General features: G+C 39.3%; 2 protein-coding genes across 3 annotated transcripts; one reads left to right on the forward strand and one right to left on the reverse strand.

The window, feature by feature from the left end:
- Positions 1 to 898: 898 nt before the first annotated feature.
- LOC145895716 (ornithine decarboxylase-like) lies at positions 899 to 5,836 on the forward strand. The gene is made up of 10 exons (XM_082984501.1): positions 899 to 1,001; positions 2,115 to 2,218; positions 3,342 to 3,515; positions 3,913 to 4,085; positions 4,291 to 4,425; positions 4,494 to 4,665; positions 4,741 to 4,882; positions 4,994 to 5,082; positions 5,218 to 5,344; positions 5,610 to 5,836. The coding sequence occupies exons 1-10, from the start codon at positions 899 to 901 to the stop codon at positions 5,834 to 5,836; spliced, it is 1,446 nt and encodes a 481-aa protein (XP_082840627.1).
- Positions 5,837 to 6,373: 537 nt separating this feature from the next.
- On the reverse strand, positions 6,374 to 23,491 carry LOC145896024 (coiled-coil and C2 domain-containing protein 2A-like). 2 transcript variants are annotated; one of them, XM_082984818.1, is made up of 27 exons: positions 23,213 to 23,491; positions 22,471 to 22,553; positions 22,109 to 22,288; positions 21,690 to 21,791; positions 21,169 to 21,377; positions 20,696 to 20,933; positions 19,911 to 20,175; positions 19,133 to 19,361; positions 18,482 to 18,681; positions 17,758 to 17,892; positions 17,408 to 17,500; positions 16,774 to 16,903; positions 15,990 to 16,228; positions 15,205 to 15,535; positions 14,518 to 14,717; positions 13,809 to 14,022; positions 13,516 to 13,619; positions 13,051 to 13,297; positions 12,193 to 12,424; positions 11,650 to 11,839; positions 10,985 to 11,235; positions 10,117 to 10,279; positions 9,595 to 9,747; positions 8,596 to 8,745; positions 8,152 to 8,304; positions 7,622 to 7,736; positions 6,374 to 6,924 (listed from the first exon to the last, which is right to left on the reverse strand). In XM_082984818.1, exons 1-27 carry the CDS (start codon positions 23,477 to 23,479, stop codon positions 6,674 to 6,676), a joined length of 5,124 nt encoding a protein of 1,707 aa, XP_082840944.1. In that variant the 5' UTR covers positions 23,480 to 23,491; the 3' UTR covers positions 6,374 to 6,673. The 2 variants fall into 2 exon arrangements, with proteins under 2 accessions (XP_082840944.1, XP_082840943.1); XM_082984817.1 differs by having other exon boundaries at positions 20,696 to 20,936.
- Between the last annotated feature and the right edge of the window lies 1 nt (position 23,492).

A 23,492-nucleotide genomic window follows, 5' to 3' on the forward strand; every position in this document is an offset into this window, starting at 1 on the left:
CTTCTCTTCTTCTCAGCAGTTTTATTTACATTGTTCATGTAAATTGGCATCGAGTCGCCATTATTTTAAATTCTGGGAGCAACATACAGATGGCCACTGTTTCGACCTGCATGGTCTCATTAGTGCAGCTTGGTGTGACCTTTTAGGTCGAAACAGTGATTATCTGTATGTAGCTCACGGAATAACTCATGGAAGTTGCAGCAAACAGCGGGTATAGCTGGCCTCAAACAGGAGAAGTGCTTGCAAAAATCTTAAATTTGGACACTTCAAAATCAAATGTCATTTAGTTAAACTGAAGGCTTAGTGTTAATTTAAAAGCAGAACTTATTTAAATAAGCAAGAGAACTTTAGCATACAGTGTAAATGACCAGGTAACAGCACGTAATCATAATTCACATAATGCTTCGCTGAATCATTTCCTCTGCACTGGTCATGTGAAAATGTAAGCCGAGTTAAATTACTGCATGTTACATAGTGCGAAACTTTATATGAGTTCGGGAATCAGTTATATATGTTCAAATCGACTGTCAGATGTTTTTCACATATTTTTTTTTGCTCAACAACGTATTTGAACAAAAAGAACCGTACAGGTAGATGCGAGAAGCGACACGCGACACGCCAATATGCGCCAGAAACGGTTTTGAGCGAAGTCCGCGTTTTCCATGACTCCCTTTTTTCGTTTCTGGGTAGCAGGACAACAGAAGTCTTGCGTCAATGCGATTGCGGAGCACTTTCCTTCAACGTGATTTCTGAACATATAGTGTAGCAAAGGAGTGACAACCTATCAATGAATATTTAGGAAAGGTTAGAGAGTAAAGATTAAGTCATGACTTCGAAATACGTTGATGAAAGTTCGCACTTCGCCGAGCCAGTAACCCCGTTTACATGACGGTTTAAGATGGCTTCGAAGCTGACTCCCCGATCCGACTCTCTCGTTTTCGGCGAAGAGAAAAAGGCAAGCGTCTTAAGCCGTCTCGGCCTTCGATCTAACGCGGAGAGTGGTTTACGGGACAGCTTAAGCGATTAAGTCAGCTTAAACCCAGTTGCGACAAGTGCCGCGAAGAAGTTAGGATTAGGTAATTTGTTTATGAGGTTGTGCGTTGAGGGTTTGCTGTTTACAATAAACCTTAAAAGTAATAAACTAGTTCTAGTACAACTATGCTCTATGCTGCAGGGGCGAGAAGGATGTGCTTACTCGAGTTAATTTTGATAAATACTGCGCAAGTGTTAAATAAATTGTACAAGCATCAAGATACAAAAAAGCAACATTCGTTTTGAGGACCTAAGTTGCATTTTGGAGACCTGAAGGAAACAAATGCATTGCAGGAATGCTGACACTTGCTTGAAAGAAGAATGCACTTGTGTTAACTGTTTTCATTTGCTGCTGGATGTGCTATAATATAACAAGTCAATGCAAACTGGTTGTTTATTCATATTTAGGCTACTGCATCTTATTTATGCAAGGATTATGTGAACAACAATCAACCATAAAATACAAAAGCAGGCTTATGTAAACCTTTTTTGTTTGACACAAGTTTATATTATGTAACTATCACATCTTCTGTATATTTGTTTCAAATTAATTAACATTGGGCTGGTATGAAACATTCCATTCAGTCTTTTCTGACACTCAATTGTACATGGGATTACGGGATTAGACAGCTTCTGAAAAGGATCCTGTGAAGAAGGACAGAGATAATTAATACTACTAAACATGAAATTTTCACTTGAATACTCTTACCATGGTGTTGTTGTGAACACATTCCAGGAAAATGCAGCCTTTTAGTTTAATCAGAAATTAAAAAAATATGGGTTGCAGCAGGCTTTCTAGTTAAATCATCTATTATATCTGGAAAAGTAAACTCACATTATAATCAAGGACCAATTTGCGTAAACTAACTGCCAATAACTTTTCTCTGCATGCCTAGGTTAGAAATATTGATAATTTATTTAGTACAGAGTCTGAATTTACAGCCTGTCAGCCCGAGACAGCTTAACTTAAGCTGACTTAAAAGCCCCATGTAAATTCGTCGTTTTCGCGCGTCGAATTTGAAAATCACGTGACCCGGTCACGAGTCGACTTGATGCTCAAGTCGACTTGGCCATGTAAACAGGGTTAGTGTTCAGCCCGAGGCCACAAAAACTATTTGTTGTGGACAGCGGAACGTCTATCGACAGCTTCGCCAAGCGAACTATTTGTGCAGTCAAAAGTGCCGAGGTTGGTATAGTAAAAATCGTCGTTTGTACGCTAACGATATAATTGTGTTGTCCGAGATAATAACCTGATGGTTTGGCTACATATGGACACTGTTTGTACAGTGATAATGTGTGGACACTGTCAAAACGGCAAACAAGCCAAACGGTCAGTTTTGGCATGCAGTTAAATAAAGGCATGTTTTACTACGCTTTACCCGGAGAAATCTCTAATTATCTTTCTAATCAGTGACGACAAATGTATGCCGCAATTTATAATAGAACTGATCTTCTGGCCAAACTGAGCGTAGTTTATTTCTCTGTAGTTTCGTTTGCTGTACAGCGAGACTTCATTAGAATTTAAACGTTATACCAAACAACATGCTAAGCACCAAAAAGAAAAAAGGACACGCTAACACCGCTTGTAAAATCACGTGACGGGTACAAAAAACACACATCGGGAGGCACAACAGTTACAACAAGTTGTTGTATACCGCGGGGACATAGAAACATTGTTGTTTATCATTAACACCGGTTTAGTACGAAAACATAGACTTTGTCAAAGGCAACTTCGTATCCAAGTATAACTAAACGATGCCCTAAAGCAGTGCTTCCCAACCAGTGGGTCGCGAAGCTATTTCAGGTGTGTCTTTTTTTCTTTTCCAAATGTTACAGTTTTCTAATAAATCACGAAATTATTGCATTATAATTGTTTTTTATTCGTTTGGTCATATCTCATTGTGGGTCGCACAATAAAACTTGCATTAAAAGTGGGTCGCGAACTAAAAAAGGTTGGGAAGCACTGCCATAAAGGGTATCAGATAAACAACTTCCTTTGGGTCGGAAGCCTCCGTCGCAATATTACGGCATTCAAGTTTATAAAAAGCCTCACAGAACGGTTGGTAGCCTAATATCACACCCTATTGTGATGGAAGCTTCCGTCACACTTGGACATGAAGTTGCCTTTGATAAAGTCTAAGTCCCGGAGAAAGAAGCGTGGACACAAAGTTGTTCTAGTAACATTTAAAATAGAATTGAAGGTTAACTTGTGTCACGTGAAAGAAGTGTTGCTGGTTAGGTAGATTTCATGAAGTAAAAACATTTTATTGCTCCCGTAGAAAGAGTTGACAAACATTACTTTCTTGCAGGATTTTGACGAATCTTTTTACGTTGGGGATCTCGGTTCTATCTTTGCACAATTTAAGTTGTGGAAACAGGAACTTCCACGTGTTAAACCTTTCTACGCCGTCAAAGCCAACATGCTGCTGCCAGTGATACGGACCATGGCAGCTCTGGGAGCGGGTTTTGACTGCGCCAGCAAGGTAGAGTAACCAACACATATTTTGAGTGCCGTTGCGGATTTTTACACAACAAATGCCGAAAAACCTGACAGGGCGCAGGGGAATAATTACCCCAATATTTTGGTTAGTGGGGACACAATATGATTTATTGTCCCTTCCAAAATCTATATTTTGTTTTGTTTTGTGTTTAAACTTCCTCGAATATTATGGGTAGATTTCGTTAAAACAATGAAAGATTTTGAAAGAAACATGCATAGCCCATGGTTTGCCCCTATGTAATGGTTCATGCATGTGTTTTAAAAGTCTAATCGCCATTTATGTTAAAGTATTACTCAACAGTCGTCTATTATTGTGACACATTATTGTTATTCGTGTCAGAATCTACCTCCCAACCGACAAAGGCCTTTTTCGTTTACAGAACGAGCTCACTAGCGTGTTGAAGTGTGATGTGGATCCTGACAAAATCATTTTTGCGAGCACTTGCAAATTTTCGTCACACATCGTTGACGCCCGGCGCAATGGTGTAACCATGACTACGGCGGACAATGTGGAAGAACTCGTAAAGCTAAAGAAACTGTGGCCAGATGTTCGGTGAATTAACACACTTTTCAAACCTGTGCAAATCTTCTCTTGAACGTAACCATAGTTTAGAGCATTCTATTTTCCACATTGAAATAACTAAGGTTTTTTTTTATAAAATAACGTCGAAACATCAGACACCATGTGTTTGTTTGTCCATAAGTCGCATAATTTATCAAAGACTTCTATAGATTATGTAATTCAACATTAAATCCAGGATCTTATTGCGAATTCGAACGGATGACAGCAAGGCTAAACTCAAGTTCTATAACAAGTTTGGAGCGAGTGTCGAATATTCGAAACTGCTCATTCGAAAAGCTGCCGAACTTCAACTTTCCGTGGTAGGAATTAGGTAGGAAAGTTTTTTTAAAGTTAATGTTTATTGAGTCGTTACATACACTTATATGTGTTGTGAGGAAGTTTCCACGTTGGGGGATGTACCGCGAGTGTTGCACCGTATCGAAAAGCGGTGAACGACGCCAGGATTCTTTTCGATTTTGCCAAAACCGTCGGTTTTAACTTCTATTTGCTCGACATCGGCGGGGGTTACCCTGGAAGCACAATCGAAAATACGGTCATTCCGTTTAGAAAGGTATTTTTACGCAAATCTACGTGTGTAGTTACCGGAAGTTACATTTTCAATACAAATTAGTGTTTTTTTGCTCAGATGGCGAAAGGTATTCGAGATTTTCTGGACGAGTTTTTTCCTGACGAAAGCGAACTAGAGATTATTGCGGAGCCTGGGAGATTTTTTCCCTCTAAGGCATTTTCGCTGATTGCCAACGTAATAGCAAAGAAGCAAACCCCGGGTTAGTATAGTTAACAAGGGAAAATGTGCTCAGTTTAATTTTGAAACAACAAGTTGCCAATGAAATAAATTTTACGTTAATTTTGTTTGAAATGTGGCTGTGGCTTTCTAGAAGAAACCGCTTACTATGTGGGGGAGAGCATATTCGGTGCATTTTCAACTGGAATGTTCAGAAGTTTCAATTACGAAGTTGAAGCTTTAGTTGTAAGTATATTTTATCCTATGCATTTAGCTATACAAAATGGACATTTTAGTGATGTTACAAAATGATTTCTACTTCATAAACATGTGTTTTATTGGATAACTATGTAACTCAAGCACTTAAACGTCATAAAGTCTGATGACGAGAGCAGCAAGAAAAGGAATGTGGTTATTTATGGTTCGTCAATGGCTGGAATGGACATGGTCAATGAAAATGCATATCTGCCTGATGTAAATGTGGGCGACTGGCTGATATTTAAAGGCAAGTGATATACACACAGAAGATTACCACTGTCACAACTATTCAGTTGGATCCAATAAAGTTTAATTTGCAGGCAACTATCAGATTAATGTGTTAATATACTTGAACATAAGTTCACAGGCTTCACAGCCAAGGCATTGCAGCCAAGCTGGATCAGCTATGTTTGAACAGCATTAAACGCTTGCTACAAATTAGAAAAATGTGGCACTGATATACACATGCACAAATTAAATAAAAATTTATATTGACGGATATTTTTATACAGAGGTAGGCGGCTATGTACCTTGTCTTTCAGTGGGTGTAAATGGTTTGTTCACTTACAAAGCATTCTTCTTCATCGAGCAAGACACGTTGTACGTACAGATATTTTTGACACAAAGCAACCCTGTCGCAACAAATAATATCATCATTGTTTGTACATTTCCAGTGAAGAGCTTCGAGAATTATGCGAACATCCACAACTTTTACCACAAGTCAATAATCTACAAATAACCACATCGACAAGTTAAAGTTTCATAACTTGCCAGTTTTCTCGCATGGAAAACAGAAACATATTTTCAAACATACGAACGTAATTGGCGTATTTTCTGGTGCTTGGCGCGTATAAATGGATTGGAATACAAGCAAGATTTGTCGGATATGTCAGTGAACCGTTGCGAAAACAATCGAACTTTAAAGAAATTTGTGCGGATCAAAGTCCCCTTTTTCGACAAATTGGAGCGAGATTTAAAAAATCAGGCTCCCAGGAAGGTTTGAATTCACGACTGTGGGCATCTACAGCCCCACTACAATTGCCAACTGAGCTATACGAAATCCCAGCCGAAATTACTCGGTACCGTTGCTTTTAACCTTCTCGCTTAGACAAAAATTTTCGGGTATGTTATACATCACTGATTGCAACTTTCTCTATCAATGCAGTCTGTCGGTCATTAAATATGTACCTCTAAGGTATAACAATAACGCGAACTTTTTGTTTGTACAATGTTGGTAGACTTGGTGACTGGTTCCCTAAAATAAACACCAAAGAAGCAACGTTATGCAGCGTCCGCATTTATTGCCATACACGGACGTGGGTCATACAAATTGTTTTCTTTTGTGTAGAAACTTTTTACAAAATTATAATTAAGTAATACAGAAGCGGTTTATAATTATATGTTGTTAAAACTTCACAGTGAAACTTGCGAGTCCAAAAAAGCGACGCACCAAAAAATATTTTAAGATCTTGTCGGAATAATAAAACTATATAAAAATAAAACTACTACGAAATCGGTGATACAAAAGCAGCGCATGGCACCATCCAACAAGAACCACATACAAAAACCTCCCCCGTTACAAATTGTGCTTTCGTTTGTTCACAATAGCAGCCACGTAAACCCAAACGGCTAATACAGAGCCAGGGTAGGGGTGGATGTAGACGGCAAGCGAAAATTCAACGTCGGGATCGACGATCTTGTGTACTTCAGTACTACGAACAGCCGATATCACGTTTTCGACAGAGGTGTAAGGCATGTCCATTGGGAAGCCGGTGAATCGAACTTCGCCCAGCTCCTTGATCAACTCGAACTGCTGATTCGTGTCGCCTTTACAATATTGAGATTCGATTAATACTATTTTTGAGAAAGATAACCATATTTACGGACTTCAAGTAATGAAAAATTTAGATCTAAACCATGGACTGTAGATGCTGGCCTAGCGATCGCTGTGTAACTTCCGTAAGGGCAATATGCACACAAAACACTAGCTTTGACAACATGATCAACCTGCGCTGTTGTTTGGAATACAGGATTCCATTCCAATAAGAGGCTTTTTAAATCATTTTGTTATTGTGTTTACTGTAACTAAGGAACTGAAGATGCCCACAGGGCGATATATATATTCCAAACAACAACCAAGCTGATCCAGTCGTTAAAAGCGAGTGCTTTGTTGTGTAAATATTTACGGAAACATGAATTTCCAACGTCAAAATTAGTCGGTTTATTTTGGTTTTAGACATTTTCAGCGTCTTCAAAAACAGCACCAGATAAAATGATCGAAGTCTTTGAGTGAAAAAAAGGGCGAGGAAGGAGACAGATTAAATATTTGAATTATTGAACACATTAAATATGACTTAAATTTGGTCTTTACGTTATCATGCAAAGACTGTGAAAAATCCCAACATGTACGTGTGATCTCAGTGAATTTTATTTAAAAGCAATCTTACACTTATTAAAACGTTGGATTATGTATGCTTATAAATCACTACATAGCTTCGGTATACTCGTAATGTCTTCAAAATACCTGCCGTCCTTCTCGCCGCGGAAGATTCGAGATGTCGCAAAATCTGGAACAACACCGAGTTCGAATGTCGATTCCACCTGGTCACGTGACGTGGTCGCCATGACGATATTTTTTCCTGCAAAGATATCAAGTCACCGTTGAATCACAATTAACAGATAACACGATATTTGGACCGAACAAATATTTTGTACAACGACACGTGTGTTGTTTCAGTTTATTATTATTTACCAGCGTAGAGTAATCTTGAGTAATTTTTTGCTGTAAAAAGACGGATAGTATAGCATAGTTTGAATGATAAAATTGATAAGGCCGGGTCCACACTCACGCTTTGCGCCGGCGGATTCTTTGTTTGTTTCATTAAACGCCGGCGTGCGGGCGTACGCTCGGGACATTAAAACAAACAAAGAATCCGCCGGCGCAAAGCGTGGGTGTGGACCCGGCCTAAGAAAGACATAGACTTTTTGTGCAAAAGATTTTTTAGGCTTTTTGGTTCTGTAAATTTTGAATTGAAAGTCCGTCAAATCAAGTACTTTGAGCGTTCTTTCGATGGAGTCGGTGAGATTGGAGATGAAGGCAAGATCAACCGGAACAAAATTGAGAACATCAGGTTGAACAGTGGTCAGTGTTCCAGGGTTGGGGAACTTGGAGCTGAAGAACGGTTTCCAATCGCTCGTGTTTGTAATCTAAAAAAGTCACAATATCGTATTTAAATTTTAGCATGATGAGAAGTGTGTGTTTGGTTTACATATTTTTTGTTATTTTTAATCTTTACCAACGGCATAGTACTTTATTTTTAGATACGATTAGTCTTGAGATAACAGTGGGACAGTCGATATTTCAACAATTCACTATAAACTAGGTGATGTTTTACAAGACTTACACGCCCAAAAAGTACTTGAAAAAATCGAAACAAACACCACAAAAAAATGGCGAAAATTTTTATGTTGACGGTGGTAAAGAGGAAGTTATATTACATTGAATCGAGTTCGGGCCGGTTTCTCCAATGGCTGCAAATTGAACCAGATATTCTGGTCATTTACAAGAGCTCCAATGCTTTGCAGAGGTGCAAAGTTGTCCCTGTGGTCGTAATGTTGACCCGTGCTCGCATTCCAGAACGTAACTGCCTAAAAAACAACAGAATAAGCTTTAAAAAACTGCTACGCAGTTACATGACGAGCTTTACTGTTTGTTTTGAAGATTTATAAAACCTAAGAACAAGAAGAGTTTTGTTCTTAAGAATCAACTTTACCGCGGAAACATGACCTCTCTGTTTTTAAACAAGCCTGCTGCTGCTAGGACCATGGTTCTTACGTAGGCGCGGGCAAACTTTTCTACTGACCGGACAGAAATGCATCAAACATTATACAGGCGGCCAATATGGTCACGCGTGTGAACAAAAAGTGGACAATGCATTTTTGCGAAATAACATATACCTACAACAGTAAGTTTAAAAGGTGCATCTGAAAAGTGAAGATGAAATTGAATTAAACTGTAGTACACAGTTTTCTCAAGCAACACCAATTTATACCAACGTTCGATTAAATGACCGAACGGGGTAGGAATTTGTCTATGTCTGTTCCAACGCATACGTTCTTTACATAAGTCTTGCTAACGCAAATTACATGTTGTTTAAACCGTGACCCACGATACTACATGTTAAATGGCCACGATACCGCATGGTAAATGCCCACGATACTACATGGTAAATGCCCACGATACTACATGTTAAATGCCCACGATACTACATGTTGAATGCCCACGATACTGCATGTTGAATGGCCTCGATACTACATGTTAAATGCCCACGATACTACATGTTGAATGGCCACGATACTACATGTTAAATGGTCACGATACTACATGGTAAATGCCTTATGATACGACATGGTAAATGCCTATGATACTACATGGTAAATGCTCACGGCATTTAAACATATTGCGATACACGGAAAATCAGCCAAACCCAAACTTACCCTGGTCATGTCGTCGATCGTTAGAACGTAAGCTGTGTTTCCCTCTGGCACTGCGCTTCCAAGTAGGAGGTAAGCTCTCTTTCCAAGAGAAAGGAAGAAGTTTAGGAGGAGGACTGCGTGCTCTTCCTCGTCGCCAGACAACATGTGGACGAACTGTGACGTAAGAAGTTCACATGGATGACGTCACCAAGTTGAAAGACAAGATACGAACGGATGTTATTCGTTATGTTGTTCCACAAACACCGATTTGAATTGTGACAAATTATGGTAAAATAGGAGTATTTTTTTTCCAATGTATAAAACATATACACTGTGGTTTAACGATGCGAGGCTTCAAAATACGTAATAAACAACGATTTAAAAGCAAAGCAACTCATGTCACTTGAAACGTTTCTATTTCTATAACAAACCAATACAACAGCTTTCCATTTAAATAAAAAGCGCTTATAATTTAAGCGCACAAAAACGCATCCGGCACGAGTACATTAATAATCCCTATTAAAGCAAAGTGACGACTTTTACCTGATCGCAAGTACTCCAGAGATCGCATATGCCGGCGTACGTCACATTGTCTGATACGAATGGAATGAGTGAGACATACCGAGCTACTCGCTCAGCTGTGCCGATAGATTGGGGATCAGATCCGTCCGTGAGTTCGCTCGGAGGTTTAATTGGATGAACATATCTATAGGGCGGTAAAGGCCGAATTGGAGGTTATTGCTAGAAGGGCTTACTTCGCATTACATGAGACCTGGAGATGGTGTGGACTAAACAAAGATTGGAATTAATCCAATATATGAAAATATAAAATAGTTTTGAAAAAAAATGTCTACGACTGGACTCTATAGGTTCTTGAATATTTTTGGACCACACCAAGTTTTGTCTTCTCTATTATTGCAGGTCCCACCAGAATAAAATCCATTCTACTTACATTTGTGTTCTGATTTTCAGTCAATTCGAAATGAAATGTTATGATAGTGATAGACAGGGTTCGTATATTAGATCTTAAACTTCAGCGACACACCAAAACTTTGCCATGGCCTTTTTGGGAACTACTTAAGATGTATATGTACATGGTGATTACTTTTTATGGTAACATCTCCATTCAGGGTGATTTGCATTTCATCTATCTACAGTATACAGGTAAACATTTTGTTGCCAAGTAAGCCTCGAAGGAGCAGAAAAGGTTTACAAACATGTTGTTTTCCATTACTCAAAAATGACTCTCCTGGCTGTTTTCAGTATAAGCTGTATGCCTGGAAGCGTCGGCAGCAAAATGTACGTTTTTACTATGTTTATAAAGCAGGGTACGTTTTGTTTAACTTGTCAAAAACAAGAAAACCGTTTAAATTAAAGCCTACATCAAACTACACCGAAAACAAGCAAATACCTCGTGATGAGCACAGCTTCCCCCTTGAGGTCAACCACAGTCGCCTTGACATTCCGGTTCGGAAATTTACCGATGCATTCATCCAGGTACGTACTACACATCTTAAGAGTGGCCTCGTCTTCCTGGCTCTCAAATTTGGGTCGCGGTGCTTCGGCTGGCTTCAGTATCGGGTCAAGGGTTATGAAGAGAGTAAGAAAGGTTCCGCTGCTTTGTTGACTGAACTGAGGGTCACTTTGACCTTGGTCCATAGTCTGCACAAAGGAAAAGTCATAAATATTTGCTTTTTGCAGGAAATAAACACATTGGTTATAATTTTCAAATAATCAAAATCCGAAAGTTACACAGGAAAAAAGGTACGTGAATGTTCTAAAACCAACTATATCCCCAACAGGAAACTAGCGCTGTTAATAAAACGAACCCAAACTTTTTCTAAGAATTAATTTGGTGTTGACAACATATTTACATATATAATATGAATTGCTTGTAAGCTTCCTAATGGGTTTAATGCATGAAATACAGAAGCATTTAATCGGTTTGTTGTTGTTTTCGTACGAAAAAACGTCAGATTCAGCACAGATGTTGTCAAAAAACATCAGATTAATATAGCGATGTTGGCAATCAAGGGATTTTTTCGGGTTATAATAATTCATAAATCAATCAATAACCTGCTTCACATCCTTGCTGTAACCCAACAAAACGGGTGGCACTTTCAATCTGAACGTCCCTTCAACTTTTCCCTGGTGGTAGACGGTAGAGAAGGGGAGTCTCCATGTTCCCAACCAATGATTCTGGATCCTTTGTACAATGAGTGAAGGATCGTCATCAGAATGTTGGCCTCTGGCTTCCTCGATTGTTCTGTGTTCAAAATAACATTGGTTATTTGGTTGGATCTTGCTATAGGGGTAAGTTATGTGGAAGGGAAGTATTTCACCGTTGATCACAGTAACACATATACATGTAAATTGCTGCAAAATTGGTATTGATTAGTATCATTAATGTTCGTAACGTTTAAATTTATCATAATTTGGTTTAGATTTTATAAAATTGCCATTTTTTATTTCTAGTTGAAAGCTTGAAAACCAATTCCCCAAAGAATCAGTAGTGGTTAAGATGCAGTGGTGCACAAATGATATTAATTATGTTTTTCCGCATAAGCATCAACAATAGTTCAATAAAACAATTTTTATGCCCAAAACAGCAAAAACTACCTGTCAAAGAGGTGGACAAATATAACGTCGTCCACCGACTGAAGACTTCCACTGCTGTAATCATTGTTCGGGGCCGAAAAAGGTATTTTCAGCTCCTCGTTCCAGCTCGGGTTGCGTCCCTCAGATACGCTGGTTGCGATTACTTGATCTTGGAACGAGATAGCGACGAACGGGTTTACTTGGAATGTGTTTGCTATCGGTTCCGAACCAAGTTGTATCATCGAGTTGGTGCCTGCGGTGGTCAAGATGGTACAATTTAAAACACAGTTTGTGGTAGTTTGTGGTAGTTTGTGGTCGAAACTAAAATGAACTGGGAAATAAATTCGGCAAAAACGTAAACCGGATACATATTTTGGAACGTAAGAACAGCACGGGGTTTTTAATCAGGGCTGGTCTATTCTCATGTGGTGCGTTGATGAACTAGGGTTGGCAACAAAAACATATATAACATGAGTTTATGAGTAAGGGGTGCGGGGTGCGGGAACCGGTTGGACAGAAGTAAAAAAAAATGTTAATAATCACTGGCTTGGCAAAATTATGATTTACCAAATTCAACATTTCTTTGTGGTCATTGTATTTTTACCACTAAACCATCGTAATCTTTCCATTTTGAGCGACGGGCGAGTATCCTGTAAAGATTTTTTTTTCTTTTTTATGTTATGATGTGGCGCGGCAACCGGTACTAGCTCTATATTGTCGCTATTTTTATCTATACGTGATATTGCGCGAACTTTTGTGAATAAACTTGAAGAAATCTACTTCAGGAAGACGACGAACCAAAAAAATCCCTGTGTAACTTATGCCAGAAAAGTAGCAACAATAACTTTCGTATGACACGAAATAATGACACAAACATACCTGCGTATCTCCGTTGATTGCTTGGCTCACTCTGTGTAGTTGTGTGTGTGGAGGTGTCCCGAACAGGGAGGTTGTAACCGCGCACGATATTCACCAGCACGCTGACCGAACCCTGGGCTAGACCCTGAGCTGTGGCTTTCTTCCGGTCTTTCTTCACCGGTTTCAGGGGACGTCGAGGTTCGAATGCTTTCGCGATGCTCGCGCCGAGAGTGCTGATGTCTGGTACTTGTTGCTCGTACACCATGTCCTAAAACAATGAAATAATAGTTAGCAACGTGCCATACAATTTATAAAAGCAAATAAATTAAAGGTAGGCGTTTGCTGCGATAATGCGTGCACGAATGGTGAAGATCCGTAACATTTTGTTGCAGTTCGGTTTATGCATCCATTTGTAGTGACCGTGAAAAATGTGCTTTAAAAACGGAAATTCGAAACAATATAAACAAAACTTGTAATTGTATCAACCTGTAATGTATAATGATGACGTGCTGTGTAGAATCGATGCAATACTGCGTCCTTCACAAGTTGTCTGTATCTGAGCACTTCCAAACGATGAGCGCTCAAAGTAGCTACAAACAAACATAGAAGCTAAAGAGCTAAGGATTCAGGCACTGCAGTTTTTTTATTACATTCCTTGCAAGAAAAAAACAAATCCTCGAGGTTACTTTAGGTCAAGGTGACTTTGGGTCAACGTTAGGTTACTTTGGATCAAAGGACGGATACACATTATAACAAGAGAACAGCAATTCGATCTTTACCGGTTTCAGGCCGTTGATCTGTTGCGATTTGGAGAGATTGCTTCTCCTTTATACGACGCTCGTAGACAGTGAATGCGGAATCCATTACTTCGTGTTCTTGCGATGGAACCAGGGCCATGTTGCGAAATTCAGCAACCTCTTTATCACGAAGTTGGAGGAGACGGATTCGGTTCATTCTCTCAAAGTCGATATCGGTGATAAAGTTGAATTCTTCCTGTTGGATCGCACATCAAAAACGTCAACCAGTATATAGAACAAATCATGCACAAAACTGGTTCGTTTGTGAGATTTACGAGATAACAACATGGAATCGAAATCGGTTAAAATTTGTCACGAGGAAAAAGTGTTTAGATATCGTAAATCCTGTCAAAGTGTCAACAGTAAATCACAGCTGTACTAAAATTCGTGCTTTGTATTCCGTTTAAAAATAATACGGTTTGAAGTGGATTTTTTTAGTTTAAAGTACGGCGTCCAAGATTAATTCATACGACTATATCTAAATCATAATAATTGAGTGTCGCAGACAGGGTGTACACACTGTTTCGACTTGTAAGGTCTCATTAGTGCAGCTGTTGACTGAATCAGTTTATATCTAAATCAGTTTGCTGTTATCAACATGCAAAATGATGTTCAACTAACCTTTGCAGACCATTTAACGTCCTTACCACCACATGCTACAAATCTACTATTACTACACGAACACCAATACCTGCAGTTGTTCAAGTCGAAAGTAGTCCGGAGCATAGAGAAAACCATGACCTTCCTGTTCACCGCCCATAAACGGAATAAAAGCTGCGTTTTCCGGGTCATTTGGGTCCAAACGCGATTCGCGCATCCATTTTGACAATGATTCGGGGTCTTGGATTCCATCGGCACCCAAAGCACGAACGGGGTCCGGGTTGTTTTTTCCTATCGATAAACATGTGATTGTTTATGTGCAATAATTCACCAATAAGTCACCAATACTGTAGTCCTTCTGCGTTTGTTAGTTGTACTGCGCGGCAAACCTGTTTTTTGTGCAATTTGTCGGTAAGCCAACAAAGTTTTGGAGAAATACCCCAAAAAATGCTGGCAGTTTCTGAAATAAAAATTGTTCGAAAATGAGCGGCCAGCGTAAACTTCGACATATCGCGCGACTACGCTTTGTGTCGCTTCGAAAAAATTGTTACGATTTACTGTTTTCGAGGCCTCGATAGGTGATCTCCACTCTAGGGTTTGTTCTTGCGTCTTTTTACGCTCAAACAAGCAGGCACCCGACATTTGTCCCGAAAGGTATCCGAAATTTTTATGTGAACAGAAACCCAGGGGCAACAGGTTACAATAATAATAATTAGATATAATGTAAAAATTTGTTCAACAAGCTTTATTCAAGCCTATCGTGTTATCGTATCCTCACCGATAGGATTCAACACAGATTGTGGATCCGACGAAGCTTGCGCGCCGAGTCCCTTTGGCGCCAGCACGCGGCCGTTTTCGTCCAAACCCCACGACACGCTGCTGATCAGTTGACCGCGGGTGTTACAGGAAGTGGGTGACGTATCATTCTGATGTAGCTTGAAAGGTGTGTTGCTCCCAACTGCTTCATGTTCGTATACTTCAACACGTTCGCTGGTAAAGTTGCTGGCGGCCAGTTGAACGTTGCCCGCGTGTACGTTGGTGTCGGGAACGGAGAGATAAACCTCGTTCAACAGAGTCTTCATGACCAGACCCGACTCCAGAAATTGAACCTAGGACAACGGGGTTGAAGTAGTGTTTTTCGTAAGTATGATAATGGAAGGTGAAAGCTATTTATTTGGTTGCAAGTACGGTCCATTGCGTGACAATGCAAACTTTAGTCATATCCTGTACAAGGACAGAACAGACTCGGGTAATTATAAGGATAATGTAAATGCAGGTTTTTGGTCGTTTTTAATATACTGATATAAACACACAATTGACGAACTAAATTTCAAGTGGGAGGATTTTAGCTTGGAATAAGGGCTTACGGGGTCCATGGAGTAAGAAAGTTTAAAACCGCTTCACTACTCAATTGCATATGAAGTTTGTCGAGAGAAACCATGTATACATTCCACAAATAAATACATTTGACAGACAAGAATAATATTTTTTTGGCAAATCCTTCCTAGTGAAAAATAATAACCGTATTATTGAAGCATAAAACTATTCCTTAAATGTAGCCACCTTTAAGCTTTCGGGCCACTGAGTTATCCGGATCCTAAAAATGGATCCGAAATGCAGTTTGAAGTCTGAAGTGAGCGTTTTCGGTTCGGTTTGGAAAACCTCTTTTCCATTAAGGAGAAGTTTGAGGATGACCGAACATTTCTGCATCGCTCTTCTCCTCAGAGCCTCGGAGGCGGTTACAGTGGCCACGGACGAGACGGAGGAAGTGTGGGATAGTTCGAGGGACAACTTCGGCTCGCCTGAAAATACGCGACAGAAATTACAATATTATGAATTCAGCGGTGTTATTATGACAATTTGCTTCGGAAAAGGTAAAAACAAATACAGTCTCAAACTCTTAAAACAGCCAAAATACTTGGGGTAGAACGTTTTGATGAATACTTGTGCCATAATCAGTCATGTGTTGGTGACGCTAGACGCTTTATAGTAGGTCTTGATATAAAGTAATTGAGTTTATGACTCTATCTTACCTTACTATATACCTGCAAACTCCATCTCTCAGCTATCATTCTACTTAACAAGCTTCCCCCTAAGTGTAGCCCTACCGTGGATCAAATTCCATACAATTGTACAATGGCGGTATCATTGCAGTATATAAGCGGGATCATTGCCAAGCGCTATCTTAAAATGACAGCAATATTGGAAATGGAACTAGTCTGTTAGTTTTAGCAACACTGGATTTTTAACAGCGAAGGTACCCGGAATTTACGAAATCATGGAATGTCGCTTGTTGTAGAGTATATTTGTTAGTTTAATTATTGAAAAGAGCAAATATAACTCCTACCTGGGTTACGTCTGTGTTCAAGAAGGGAATTCTTTGCTTCCGTTGTCACAAGTTCAACGTTAAATGCTTGCGGTTTCTCGGGTTTTTGCGGTTTGTCAACATTATCTGCGATCGTCACTTCCTCGTCCGTCTAAAGTAAAACGTTACAATGTTTTACAAAACACAGGAAAAAATTCTTCGTTGTACATTTCGAGGTTGAGTGTCATAGTTACTGAACAAGCGACATAAAAACACCACGTTTTTTGATCGCTGATTAACGCATTTGACAAGTCTGCATTGACACTTGCAAGCGATGTCTAACAAAAATAACAGAAAAACAAATAAAAACACATTTGCCTTTGAGTCTGAACAAACATGACAGAAATTGACGATGTCGTTATAGGCAAAATGAATTTTTCTGTGTTAAAATTAACATCATTTTGATATCGTTTGTCTGCACTCCTTTGAGCTTCCTGCGCATCTTTGTCCATGGGATAAATTCGCGCAGACCAATTTGGTGCCGGTCTTTTATTACCACTTAATAATTTAGCAGCAGAAAAACGACAAAATATCCGTGACAACGAATTATGACAATATTATGAATACATGCTGATACCAAAACGAACCATGGCCATTAGTAGCAACTTTCACAAACCTCAGCAGCCGTGGTGTCTAACAGGTTTTCCTTTGATCCATGTTGTAATCTTCTTCTCTGCTGCTTAAGTTTTGCTCTGCTTTTCTTCCAGTCCTGTAACAGTACGTAAAAAAAGTTGTTTTGGTGTTTGTTATATTTTGATACGTTGTTACGTTCAAAAACCCGCAACCAATGCGGGATTTATATCTTAAATCTAATGGATGTCACGACAAAAACTGTCGACAACATGCGGACTATGTACGAATGTGACAACCATCAGTTTAGGCAAAAAAATGCATATTATTCTTGTCTGTACGAATGTTTACAGACTATTACAAGAGGTAAAGAAATTCCTCCAGCGAAAAACCAACCTGCAGTTGGGATTGGTATTTGCGGAGGGATTCTTGGTAAGGTTTAACGACGCTAATCTCATATTCATCTCGCTTCTCGTCTACTTGGTTTTCCACTTCCTCTTCCCACCTCTGTGTGTCTTGCTGCTGATTCACCTTCAAAAAAGCAGTTGAACATATACTATTCAGCAAGTAGGTTCAACGTCTCCTAGCTTGCGTAATGAAGTAAACCCACAACGAAAATCGAACAGAGTATATTGTAAGTTGTAATAAAAAGTTAGTAATATTGAAAAAGGACGTGTAAATTATTGGCCGGTGATAATAATGTGTTGTTCATATTGATATGAAATAGGTTGAGTAGTGATATTACAACAGTCAACCATGCAGTAAATTTTAGTGTTGGATTTACACAGGACTTACACAGAACAGATACTGCGAGTAAACTAGTGCCGGGCAAAACGAAAAACGAAACACCAACCATCTACTTACAACCTTTGTTATAATATTTTTGCCAGGAGAATACTCCTTAATTGCACTTAAATTTACCCACAATCTATCTAATTTCGTGAAGGGATATAGGCTCAGTTGTATGAACTACTTGAACCGGTGCAGTTTCACAGTCATTTCATATTTCCACTGATAACGAACACAAGTGTGTTTAAAGCGTGTGCTTGACATGACAATCAGCACCATGTTGGCTTGGGCATTTCCAATGATAGGGTTATAAGCTCCAACACACACAAACCTCTTCACGCTTTACAGTGAGCTTCACACTTGTATTCGTAAATCCCTGTACATCTCTTATCGATTTAATTTCCCTCCATTCCTCGATAATCCGCCGCATGAGGTCGCGCTCGGTCTTCTCAGCTTCGTTTAGTTGGCGGGAAGTGCGACGTATTTCCGACATGAAATCGTGAACTCTCGACTCCCGAACGCTCGCCGCCACTATAAAAAAAGGTGCAACGTATTTCCGACGTTCGTGGTTAAATCAAGCAAAGCAGCTAATGCCATATAAGGTAAAGGCAAAAACCAATTTACAAATGAAAGTTTGAGATAGCTGAATCAGTTTCATGGTCGAAAAAGAGTATTAGATTTCATCATTTCTACGAAAAAACTCTAAGCGATACGATGCCCTTATGAGTGGACGAAAAAAATACACATAGTTGTTACTTTTACAAAATTTCAAAGAATTTTTTGTTTTAATAGTAGACGAACTTACAAGCCAACAAAACATTGTCGCACTAATCGCTGACAATTACAGTATTTAGTTGAAAAACAAACAGTAAAGCCCATGAAACTTGGCAGTTTTGGACTTTACTGTTTGTTTTGAAGATTTATAAATTTATTCAGTTATACATCAAAATACACTATACGTGCTAAAACAATGGCAACCGACCTTCTGTGGAGAGAGAATCGTCGCGGATAGTTTGAATAGTGGCCACTGCGCGCCGCAAAGCGGCCAGTTTGTCAACGTAGAAATTCACGTAGTTCTTGTGGCGTTTTTGGATGTACTCGTCATACCACTGACTCACGTTCGATGCCATCACGTGTTCTTTGCTCATTAGAGCGTGGTGATGGTAGATGACTGTCCCAATGTCAATTTGAAGTTCGTTTTCCTCTGAGCCCTGTGTACGTTAAATACAGGATAAGGTAGAGTTTCTCAAAGTGGGTTCCGTGGAACTACAGAGTAGGGGGGATCAATACTACCTTAGACAGTTTTACGTAAAAAAAATAATAGGTTTCGTTAAGCCTTTGGGCAACGAGGGTAAAAACAAAATCAAAAGGAAAATTTGACATTTTGTGTCTTGCAGTTTTCCGCAGACAACAAAGTTGGGGTAGGAAAATTAACAACAGACAATGTTTCTTGTGGTTCGCAATCATTGCCTAGTATTTACAAACCATCAGTCAATTACCCAAAAGCAGATGTTATGTAGGAGTGCTAATACTAAATACAACGTTTTGTCGGTAGTTTTGACAGGCAACAAAACTGCTGCGGTGTTACCGGGCCAAGTATGCAGTATTAAAAAACAAAAATGTTATGGTGAATGTTAATTTTCACCCGAATATTCCTAAATTTTGTTTTCTGGCGTAACACAAACACTCAAGACGGAGCAAAAACACGGTGAAACATCAAATAAGCAAGCAATCATTTCAAAATGAAAGAAATTAAGCACCTGTAGGTATTTCTTCTCCAACGACTGCTCGTATGCCTTGACATAAACTGTTTCTATGTAAGGATCAACCTCGTCTACTGCCTCTACCCACGGTTTAGTGGGAACCTCCTTTGTAGGATCGGGCAAAATTTCGACTTCGCCGTCTGGGCCGAACCAACCGCGCCCACCGTCCGGTTGTCGCAGCAAACGGTTTTCGAGAATGTTCTTGTTCTGCAACGTCACTTCCGGTTTGCGGCCAACGTAGAAACCTTCATCTTGGAGATACCTGGCGATGAACATGTGCTGAGATAACGTTAAAAAATCAGTGATTCGCACTTAAAGACCATTAAAATATTAAAATCGTTACGGCCCGGTGATTATAAAATCTAAACTAAAATGTAATGAACAGAAGATATTGTTGAAAAGGAATGTTAACCAAGGCAAAAATACAAAATCGGACCAGGAGAAATCCATTCAACGTAAAAAAATATATACTGCCGTACCAGTAAACATATTCAAGGCCGACTACTTTAACCAGGGTAGCAACTCTACGGCATTGTTCACCATGGTTAGATACCAGATTAGCTTTAGGCGGTTAAGTACGAGAACATGGAAGACAATTAAAGATTTCTTTGATCACTTCCGTTCATTTAGAACATTGCTATCAATGTAGAATTTATTTATAAAATAAAAAAACTCCGAATTAGGGTTAAAAAAACAAAATTTATGACTTTTATATCAAAATTATAAGAACTGCATGCAGCGTACAGATTGAACACAAATTCACTAGTGGTACCCAATCTCACCTGGGCACGGAACCGACTTCCACCTTTTTGCTCAGTTCGCTCGGTAAGATGCTAGGAATGAAGTAATTGAGGTGTTCCCGGTCCACCTGGTTTTGGTATCCACCGTACTCAGCCGCGTATACGTCATAGAGTCGGTAATCCAGCTCTTTTGGAACAATATCTTCGATCAATCGTTTTCTTTCCCCAGCCGGTGCCTCTTCAGTACCTTCCGGGGCAGCTGGGGTTTCAGCAGGGGCTTCTTCTACGTTTAAACAGGACAGTTAATGTATTAAGGATGAGAGAACCCCGCCAATATGTAAAACATGGTCTGCCAAAGATTACCAAATATAACGATTTCTACGAAAAGCAATTAAGATTGCAATGTAATATAACACGCAGCAGTAAGTAATGGCAATATTTTTTTTCTATTTTAAAAACATAATGTTCTTTTTCAATCCAACAAAACACGATGCATTAGTTTGTTACACACGTACCAATTTGCTCAGTTATCTCGGGTTCTGGTTCTTGACCTTCCGGAGGTGGTTCCTGGCTTTCTTCCTCGACTGCATCTGGTGCGGAGGTTGGTGGTTGTGGTGGTTCAACTGGTGCGACAACAGGTGCTGCTTCAACCTCCGGTATGTCTTCGTATTGTTTGGTGAAAAAGTCGAAGCAATCGGCATCAGTTGGTTGACCAGCATCTTGCCTAAGAAGTAATTAGGTCATAGTAACATTAAGTTGTTTACGCCAATACACAGTATCGGACACAACGATACAACAGCGAAATATCGTGTGGTGTATTTAAAGATTATAACTCAGTTGTTCAAGGGTGTTTTTTTTTACCTCGCAAGGATACTTACTCTCTGTCTGTCAACAACAAACCCGCAGTGGTTAATAAACTCATACATGTACCAGCGGTACATACTCAATTTACTAGCATTGTGCCACATCAGATATTGACTAACATGAGTTTCTTTTCATGTAGAACTAGTCTTAGGTAATGACTGTAATGTCCAACCTCGCTTTCTCAGCTATGTGTTTCCATTTCAACTTGGATTCGATTCGTTCGAGAAGTTGCGATTCCTTGATCATTGTTTCAGTCTTCACAGATTCGTCAAATCTGGCATAAAAACACAACTAACCGTTTCAGAAAAAATGCAGTCAATGCACAATTCGATAAACTTCTGGAGATAATTTGTAGTCAGGTATACACGGATTGGTCATGTACGCGTGCATATTAGTTGTGCTATAGACTGAAAGTAAATTTGATAAGAAACATAAACATTTAAAAATTAAGTTTTATGCAAAAAAGCAAGGGTTGGCCACTGTCTTGATATTGAAATTTAAACACGGAAACAAACAGGTATTTTCAAGCACTACATGGCAGTTGGTTTCGAAATCTTCCAATCTGCCAATAAACACATCACACACTGACACCTAGTGGAAAGATGCATTCTGTCGCGAAGTCTTCTCGTTCTCGGTTTGAATTCCTCGCTTGTTGATGTTCCCGCCATTTTGTTTTTTTGAATTTTTGCCTGCAGGCGACTTCGCAAAGTCGAGCGAGGTGTGGATTTTCCGAATGGGGTGCTGCTGCGACTTTCAGTGTCCGTTCTTGGACTGCAAATTGTATAAATTTTGTGCACCACTACAAAATATACTACCACAGTGAATGCAAAACCTGGGTATGTTTCAACCATTTACATTAAACTGTTACTCTAGAAGTCATATGTCAGACAATGTCATTAGTGAAAGGTATATACATAGAAAACTACACTGCCCCAGAGAGAATGCACTCCCACCTTGCGGGCCCACGAGATGGACCTCTTGACGAAGGGGCTGGGAGGGGGGATCTTGGTGTGGACAAAATGTCATCAACATATTCCTGAAATAAATAAAACATTGGATTGGTGAAAAGTTTTAATTAAAAATTTTGGAAAAATATTTGTGGTCCAACAGGCATGGTGGTCCAAGAATATCTTTACCATATATTTAAGGCATTGGAAAGGAGTTTATAGGTCAGCAAATCAAAATTATTGCCTTTATACAGATTAGGTCTCACTTATGCTGCCCTAACAGGCCTAATTTAAGTTTGGCATTAACTGAACTATTATAACTAAACAAATACTGTGGTTCAAAATTAAGAGACATCAAACATTTTTCACAATGGTACATAAAAGTAGTAAACTAAGCAGAACATATAATTTGTACTAAAACGGTCTCCTTGTTCAGGGTTTCCTAACTTGAAAGCAATAGCTTATAAGTTCAGTGTCAAAATAGCAGGATCTAAAAAAAGTGCCTAAAATGAAATGATACACAGAAATATTTAGATTTAGTGGACACAGTGTCGTATAAACAACTTTTACTTTTGGGACCAAGACTGGTGAGTTGAAGGCATTAGCTTTGTGGACCGGATCTGGCCCGTGAGCTGTGGTTTGGTGACTAAAGGTCAAACACAATGATTTGAAGAAAAACAGAATTTATAGGCTCCAAAGAATTTAAACTTAATCTCACATATGTATAGATAAAAAACGTATATATTACTTCCGATTCATAAACATTTCCAAGTGCCTCATCTCTCTCCTCAGCATCAAGCTTTCTCTTTGACGCTTCACGTCTCTTTTCCATAAGTGATCGGAGTTGATCTCCATCCTCCTCAGTTTCAAGCTCCTCCAGTTGTTCCACCAAATTCTCTGTGAAAGTGTCTTCCGGGAAAGATGCAGTTTCATCTTTAATCTCAGATTGTGTGTTGGTAATGTTCATGGCCCGTCTACGGGCCCGTAACTTATCTTTAAGTAACGTGTCGGCCATATTGGCCTCCTAG

Source organism: Ascidia mentula, chromosome 3 (genome assembly GCF_947561715.1).
Source record: "Ascidia mentula chromosome 3, kaAscMent1.1, whole genome shotgun sequence".
In the NCBI taxonomy this organism is placed as follows: Eukaryota; Metazoa; Chordata; class Ascidiacea; order Phlebobranchia; family Ascidiidae; genus Ascidia; species Ascidia mentula.